Source organism: Sebastes fasciatus, chromosome 18 (genome assembly GCF_043250625.1).
Source record: "Sebastes fasciatus isolate fSebFas1 chromosome 18, fSebFas1.pri, whole genome shotgun sequence".
Classification (NCBI taxonomy): Eukaryota; Metazoa; Chordata; class Actinopteri; order Perciformes; family Sebastidae; genus Sebastes; species Sebastes fasciatus.
This window is the reverse complement of record NC_133812.1, coordinates 3,941,008-3,950,051: the sequence shown is the minus strand read 5'-3', so window position 1 is coordinate 3,950,051 and position 9,044 is coordinate 3,941,008. Positions and strand designations below refer to the sequence as shown.

At 38.8% G+C, this 9,044-nt stretch overlaps 1 protein-coding gene across 1 annotated transcript; it reads left to right on the top strand.

The window, feature by feature from the left end:
* The first annotated feature begins 1,900 nt into the window (after positions 1-1,900).
* LOC141756671 (uncharacterized) lies at positions 1,901-3,428 on the top strand. Its single transcript, XM_074616609.1, has 2 exons — positions 1,901-1,962; positions 2,231-3,428. The coding sequence occupies exon 2, from the start codon at positions 2,240-2,242 to the stop codon at positions 3,125-3,127; it is 888 nt and encodes a 295-aa protein (XP_074472710.1). The 5' UTR covers positions 1,901-1,962; positions 2,231-2,239; the 3' UTR covers positions 3,128-3,428.
* The last annotated feature ends 5,616 nt before the right edge of the window (positions 3,429-9,044 follow it).

Below are 9,044 nucleotides of genomic sequence, written 5' to 3'. Positions count from 1 at the left end.
AGGTCACCACAGGTCATTTTACACAGTAAGGCCAAGTTTAGAAATGGGGACTAACATCATCACACATGAATACAGTTGGGCTCATTAGATCCACAATTGGCTCAGCTTTATAGTGATACCCAATTTATGTAATTCTAAGACTGTTTAGGGATCCCAGTATGCGGAATTATTCCAATTCACCATTTTTAGAACAGGCAAAATCACACATTTACACTGCATTAAAACAACTGCATGGTCTTTGCCCAAATCTGCACATAGCTGTCATAAAGTGGGCATGTCTGTAAAGGGGAGTCTCATGGGTACCCATAGAACACACGTTCAGTCGCATATCTTGAGGTCAGAGGTTAAGGGGCTGCTTTGAAAATGGCCATGCCAGTTTTTCCTCAGCAAAATTTGGCCCAAAGATAACGGAACCTGCTACAGCCTCTGAAAGACAGTAAAGTTGGTCAGGATCGCGTGGGTCTCAGAGGGTTAATGTAGTTACCCACAATGGCCAAATACATCCGACAAGTTGATGTGTCCCTTGATGAAGCTGATGAGCAAAAGCTCCAACACCAAGGCTTCAAGAGAATCGATGTTGATCTGAACAAATGTGTAGGGGGAAAGTACATCTACATTTGGTACAAACGTGGGTCAGAACCAATCACCAGGCTCCAATTTACATTCAACAATGACATGGCTGTTGGATTGATCAACGCAGGGTACACAAAGATCCCTAAAGATCTCAATGCTGGACCAGAAGTAATATCATAAAGTATCAATGGTATATGGGTTCTATTGTTAAACTTGCTACATGAAATCAAACCATTTGAAATTGCTGTTTTTTAACAACAATGCTAATGAATGATTGGCTATTAAGGCTCCGTTTCACTTTATTCTGCACATTTCTTTTCAATAAGGTCAAGGTCAAGGAAAACTTTATTATCCCCTAGGGGCAATTTGTTGTACAGTCAGCAGTTACACACAGCCATCAAACAACAACAATAAACACAATAAATAGCCTATTAAAGGCAATAAATACAAAAAGGCCTACAACATACAACATTACAGGGCATTTTTTAGGAAACCAATGGCGGTCGGAACAAAAGGATTTCTGAGCCTATTGGTCCTACATGTAGGCAAACTGTATCTGCGGCCTGACGGGAGCAACCTGAACTCATTGGACAGGGAATGGCTAGGATCAGCTAGGGCCAACTGAGCCTTCCTCAAGGTCCTACTTTGGAACAAGGGAGTCAAGTCATTAAGGGTGCTGCCTGCAATTGTGCTGCACACTTTGACTATGTCCTGCAACCTGATTCTGTTTTTGAGGGTGAGCAACCCATACCAGCTGATAAAAGAGAAGTTCAAGACAGATTCGATAAAACAACAATAAAACATTTTTATAGAAGTGTTGTCCACCTTAAAACTACAAAGTCAACTAAAGACAACTTGGCATGTGAAGTGTGTTTGCTTCAGACTGTAAACAATAGAAAATTCATTCATTTCCATCATCTTATGCCCATCACTGTCATCATGCTGACACACCAGGTTCCATATTTATCAAAATGCTAAAAAGGGACATTTTGGACTTGAAAATGAAAAATCACAGAACAAATCCTTCACTTTTATTACTCACAAACTTCAGATTAAATTGATAATTTCTTGTGATATAAAATTGTTCTTCAAGAGAGCTCAGTAGGTAGACACAAACAAACACACAAGGCGTTGGCCAAGGTAGCTTTGGGGCTTCTTTTCCAAGGAAGTCAGAGGTTGAGAGTCACAACATTTACTTGGAAGTAATCATGATTTTAAACTGGTTTCGTAAGGTATTTTATTCTTTGGAATATGACTCCTCCCAAGTAGTGATTACCCATGACCTTCAACATATCCATATAAAGGCAGCTGACTTGTGGTAGATACAACAGAATTCAGCAGACCAGTTGACTTCTTACTGCCGCTCTACCAGTCACTGTCAGCAGACACGTAAGTGATTAAGAATTTATTTTGTTCTTGCTGTGGAACATGTGTTTATCTGTTTCAGATGTTAAATGATTATATTCAGTGTAAATAGTGTAAATGAGTGCAGCATGCATGCACATTTGAAAAATAATTTATTTTAGACATCGTTATGGTGATCCATATTTAACAACTGATATAATAATTTCTATATTGGAGCTCACCTGAAAAGTCACAGTCATGCTGCTAACTTGTCATATTCAGTGTACTCATGGTTTGTCTTTCTTTAATGCAGTTACCCACGATGGCCAAATACATCTCACAGGTTAATGTGTCCCTTGATAAAGCTGATGAGCAACAGTTCGCAAACCAAGGCTTCACGAAAATCAATGTTGATCTGAACAAAGGTATAGGTGGAAAGTGCGTCTACATTTGGTTCAAACATGGGTCAGTAGCAATCACCAAGCTCCAAGTTACATTCAACGATGAAATGGCTGTTGGATTGATCAATGCAGGGTACACAAAGATCGATAAAAATCTCAATGCTGGAGCAGACGGTGACTTCATCTACCTTTGGTACTTCAGAGGGTCCGGAGAGTACAATACTCCCATAGAGGCCATTGATGTCACTACAGATGCAGACGGTGAAGCCCTGAAGTTTAAGAATGGCTGGGAGAGACTGGCCTGTGATCTGAACCGCGGGGCTGCAGGGAGCTGGATCCATGCCTGGGTGAAGAGAGAGAAGAAAACCTACATCTGTGATGTCACTGCCACTGTTTCCTACGAAACAGATTCCGACCACTATAAGAAAGGTTTCATCCGTCTGGATGAAGATACTAACAGGGGTGCAGGAGGATACTTTGTCTTCATCTGGTACCGTCAGACCCCCGACTCCCAGCGTGCACTCAGTGAACTGAATGTCTCCACTAATGATAGAGAGTATCAGTCCCTTGAGCAGCAAAAATACACGCCAGTGTGTGCTAACCTGAACGAGGGGACCGGAGGGAACCGGGTGAACCTGTGGTACAAGAAAGACCACGTCAAACATCCCGTTACGGCCATCACCCTGCTTATCGGCGCAGCTAATATCAAGGCGTACAAGGTGACTGGTGTCCCGGTTATCGAAAAAAATCTCAACACAGGCAATGGAGGCAGCATTGAGAACGTGTGTTTCTATCAGTGGCAAGCCTGAGAATTCTCAACACTCACTGAAGTGAAAAGCAAAGTCCTACAATATTGTTAAATCATTTTGGTCATTGCCTCTTTAAATTTGTTTTCTTATCTTTTTCTATACAAAACAATGTGATTAATTATATTACAGTATAACTACTGGTAATTATAACTTGCTGTCAATGAAATGAAACCGTTTTAAATATAAACATTTATTTCCTGATTTTCAACAACAATGTTAATGAATGATTGGATATTAAGGCTCTGTATCACTTTATTCTGCATATTTCCTGCTTTTCAATAAAGACAACTTGGCATTTAAAGTGTGTTTGCTTCAGACTTTTAACAATAGAAACTTCACTTGGAGTATTTTCACGTATTTTCATCATCTTATGCCCATCACTGTTATCATGCTGACAAACCCATATTTATCAAAATGCTAAAAGGGATTTTGGACTTGAATATGAAAAATCAAATAATTTTTATTACTCACAAACTGAGGATAAACTTGATGATCTCTTCTGATATAAAAAGGACAGGACATCTCTTAAAGTTACAGTTACAACAAATAACTTTTTGTCATATTTGCTTAAACTGTCATTATATCCTGACAGTTGCACATGAGACAGATAATCTGTGAAAAATTAGAGCTGTTCAGATCTAATTTTTTCCTTCCTGATACCAATTCCGATACCTGAACTTGTGGTATCGGCTGATACCGAGTACCAATCAGATACCAGCATGATAAAAAAATATATAGTTATAGTTATTATTATTATTTTTATTAACAGCTGTTTACTACTGACCATGTATGGATGTGATATGATGACTATCTTTGTTGTATGGCCTGGCTCAGGTTAAACCCTTTGTTTAACATGAACAAATACATACAGAGAATGAATGCAAAAGAACTTTCTTTTATTATTCGGTTTGTCAGTTACAAAGAACATAAATAAATGAAGCTAGGAATAAATAACAATTCCATATTCTCTTTGCTGTCTCCTCAGTGGACGGCCTGTGTGCTAACCACACCCCCTACTAGGGTACTGCCACCCCTCAAAGCGGAACCCTTATGTACTGTACATATCACCGTTTTACTTGTTAGATTTTCCACTGTGAGACATTTTGCTCGCTCTGACTACCGTTACTGTTACACTCTCCACTAGCACTGCACTGCTGTTTGCTATTATCATGTGAGAAACTACCTGCTATCAGTTCTTCTTTGCTGCTCTAAAACAGTGGCATCCATGACACAGCCAGGGTGACGGCACAGTGAAGGCTGCTGTTTTGGAGCAGCAAAGAATTGATTTCAGGTTAAACAAGTTGATTTTTTTCTTGGTTAATAAATGATGGTATTGGATCGGCTCAGTCTGGCGTACTCAGTGATACCTGATATCAGTTTCCTCTGCCTTGTTTTAGTGCTCATAATGGTATTTGCAAAATTACACCGTGCCCAAAGATAAAACAACCAATCAGAGCTGAGGAGACTCTAACGCAGCTGTCAATCACTACTTATGAACTCTGATCAAACGGTCAAACTAGGCAGCGCTGATGAAACATGAATCAAGAAACATAGTAGTTTAATGTACTATTTAGCTGTAAACTGAGAAAGATTATGACCCGGCAGCCATGTTGAAAACAGTTGAGTCATAACTAACCATCGCCAACAGGCCGGAGCAGGCCACACACACACACACACACACACACACACACACACACAACAGTTTAAACTGACGAATGCAGGAAGGACAGTTGGATTTATGCTGTGGGTTTTTACCGCTTTGAATTATGTTTTTATATTTATTTTTCGGTTTTCTCTCAAGTCCGTTTCACACCGAGACGGAGACGCAGCTGAGAGAAGGTTGAAATAGTCACACATGCCTCATTATTGCTTGTAACGACGTTACTCGAGTAATTATAGTATGTTTCACTATAATTACTATACATAATGGGTTATTGAATACACTTAATGATACATGTTGTTAAATGAACACACGGATGTATTTATGAATTAATTTGTTTATTGTTGATATATTTCAGTGGGGTGAGTCTGGTGTACAGGGTGTTTTGCAGCGGGTGACGTGGGGCACTTCCTCCTCCTCGTTCTCCTGGAAAACACCAAAATACGTATTAAAATACACTTCTGGACGACTATATCTGACTTTTGAGTAGTCCGTTAAATTAATAATTATGTTCATTTACGCATTCACACATCTGCAATTTATTTTCTTTTGCCAGCTGTCCTTCCTGCATTTGGCAGCTTCAACTGCGTTTCATTTAATCTGGATTATGTGTTTAACTTCTTCGTATTTGTCTAATATAGTTTACTCTTCCTTTGTAAAATGTGCCGCTCTGTCTGTCTGTCTACAAGTTTGTAGACTTGTCCATGTCTGTGATTGGTCAGATGCTGCAGACACCGCCCCTTTTATGTGAACATGCTTACAGTCAGATGGAGAAACCCTGGGTTGATTTACCGATTTGATAACCACCTTCGTAAAACGGCTTAGCGGGATCTCGTTTGTTAGGGTTAGTTAAACTAAATAACGAGAAGATACCCTGGGTATGTTGAACTTGCGTCATAGTGCAGGCCTCTGAAGACTTACCCTAACCCTAACTGTAAGTGCTACTTGCCTTAAGATAAACCTAACCTCTACCTAAACCTAACCTTACCCTAACCCTAACCCAAACAAAGAGTTTTTTAACAAATATTTTAGCATGCATTTTATTTCTCCACATCAATTATTTATGTATGTTGTCTGCAATCCTCCCTCCTGAATGTGGTTAAACTATAAGAGTATAATGATGAGATAGGCTGCACAGGTCCTTTTCATTATTTTATTTGTTTATTAATTTGTATATATTTAATTTTTTCCATGATTTTAATAAAAACAATTTTTATTATGTATTCTTACCATTATTTCAGCCAATGTATTAAAAATCAATAACAATTAAAAATGTCAATATTCAGCTCCCTTTTATGACTAAGCACAGTATTTTTTTTAAATAATTAATATGTATATATGTCTCTTGCATGTAGACATTTTAGCAGTTATTGTAAATATATCCACGAAATTAATAGTTTTGTGGATTTTTTCTTAATCTTGTGATGGTACTTACTTGCATGCTTTTCATCCTTGTGATTATAACCACTTTTATCATAATTTGTTATTTATATTATCATATTTATGGTGTATTTAAAGTATATATTTATGTATTTTCTTGTGTGCTTGTGGTTGTGCGTAAACATAGGAGAACATGTTTACGACTGTAGGATTTTGTTCATGATCCATCGGCAGGACAGTTTTTAACACTTATAATACAGCACTTTTTGATTTCTACTCTTATAAATTATCATGATTGTTGTCGTGTTTTTACCTCGTAAATATGTTATGCACTTGTTTGATTTAATGCTTTTCTATAGATGTGTGTGGATGTCACTGTGTTTTTTCCCTTTTGGTGTGAATGAACACAAGCCCCCTTGATTTTATTTGGACTTGTGCAGCCGAGTCTTTTATTACTTTTTTAGTACGACTGCTCCTGCCCTGTCTAGGTAGCAGTCACCTCGACTACTGGTCCTCTTTGCTTGGGGACCAAACCCTGGTCCTCCAAATCACCCCAAACCTGAGGGTTGGCTGTGCTGGGATTCGAGCCCGGTCCTCCCGGGGCAGGGAGCTGATCCTGCCATCACACCCACCCATCCAGATAGAAATGAAAGTCCAACATAACGCAGATATCCACACCATTCACACATAGTCAGATCAGTAGTGGATCAGTAGGCCAGCACACCCAAATCAAAAACAAAAATTTCCTAACCGCAACCCTAACCCAAACCTAACCCTAAACCAAGTCCTCAGCCTAAAATATAATGATTTACGTTATGGGGACCTACATTTTGTCCCCATTTGGAAGGCGAGTCCCCACAATGTGACTGTGTAAACAGGCTTATGTCCACACACACACACACACACACACACACACACACACACACACACACACACACACACACACACACGTTCCCATGAGGAAGAAGTATTTAAGAAATAAAAGAGGAACTTGCTTTCTTTTCTTGAGCCACGATTCTTCCTAAAAGTCCTCCCAAGCACATTGTTATCTATTTTACTCAAAGCAGGCATGACTTACACAGAACTGAACAAAATACTAAATGGGAACCCGTGTGGGCGTGTGCATGTGTGTTAAAGTTTATGATTTCACATTCATGAGAGCACATATTTTTGCAGCAGTTGAAGTTCTATACAGACATTTAGCTACAAACTGATTAATTTGGTGCTACATTTTTATTATAATTCTATCTCGTCTAAAAGTGTTTAGAATTAAAAAAATATAACCATCCAGATAAAGAGACAGTAACTGTTCTAATGAACATCAAAGCAAAGTAAAGACAACTTTATTTATATTAGGGATGCACCCTGAATCCGAATCCGCATAATAATGCGATGAAAACAGATTTTTCCTTCACACATCAATGGTCTCTTCCTGATTATACTTATTAAACTAATTAAGACATTTTGATGGCACTACACTTTATAAAAGGGAAGTTATTGAATATTTTTCCCATTAAGAAATTTACCAAAATTTTGCAAAGCATATTTTTCCAAACTAAATCTTGTAGTACAACTATGAGGAGATCATTGATTGTGTAGTAATTTTGGTGGTACTACACTGTATAATACTGAAGCAATTGAATATTTTTCTCTTTTCAGTGTTGCACTTTGTAGACGGTCCCTGACCACTCGGCTCACAGCCGGCTGCACATAGAGACCAATGTAATGTGTTATGTGTTGATTAAAATGAGGTTGTAGTTCGTTGTCTACCTTACTGTGTGTTGATTGAAATGAGGTTGTAGCTCATTGTCAACCTTACTATGGTTAGAAAGAGCCGTCGTTTGTTTTTAACAACGTTTCTGTTATGAGTTATTGATCCGGGAAGTTTGAATCTGTCGATATCTTTCCAGCTTTACCGAAGTTCATCATCTAGGGGGGCTCCATACATCAGCAATGCGTGGACTGTCCGGAATGATTGGAGGAAGTGCTCTATAAAGTAACTCGAGGGAAAGAGATAATAAAACGAGGGAATGAGATAATAAAAGTTTTCTCCTAGGGGTCTGCTACCGAGTACCAATCAGACACCAGCATGATAAAAAAAATATACAGATATTATTATTATTATTCAACAGCTGTTTAATACTGACCATGTATGGATGTGATATGATTACCATCTTTGTTGTATGGCCTGGCTCAGGTTAAACCCTTTGTATAACATTAACAAATACATACAGAGAATGAATGCAAAGAGCTTTCTTTTATTATTCGGTTTGTCAGTTACAAAGAACATAAATAAATGAAGCTAGCTATGTTAAAAACAGTTGAGCCAAAACGAAGCACGGCCCGGAGCAGGCCTCGAACCTAAACATAACCTTACCCTAACCCTAAACCAAGTCCTCACCCTAAAATATAATGATTTACATTATGGAGATGTGCATTTTGTCCCCATTTGGAAGGACAGTCCCCACAATGTGACTGTGTAAACAGGCTTATGTCACCACAACGTTGGTAATACAGGCCCACACACACACACGCGAGTGTATGGATTAAGAAAAAAAAGCAGAACTTGTTTTCTTTCCCCTCCATTCTGACCTACTTTTTTTTCAGGAGGAGCGCACCTGAGATGGTGCGCTGATTAAGGGAGGGAAGAAAAAGGGCGGAGGGACGGTGCTTAAGGGCGCACACTCTCTGGCACTCAGGCTGCAGCTGGCAGCACTGCTCGGGAGACTCCCGTCTCCATTGTTTAGTTGTTTTGATCTTAGATGACCTTTTTCCCAGCATTTAGTTTGAGACTTTGTTTTTGGGCTGGAGATCTCCGGTAATTAAGTTTCCATGCTTTTTGGTTTAAATTAGACACTTTTGAGTTTAGAGGGATGA

Excerpts from the sequence above, each read along its gene's own strand:
- LOC141756671 (XM_074616609.1), top strand. The coding sequence starts at position 2,240 with ATGGCCAAATACATCTCACAGGTTAATGTGTCCCTTGATAAAGCTGAT.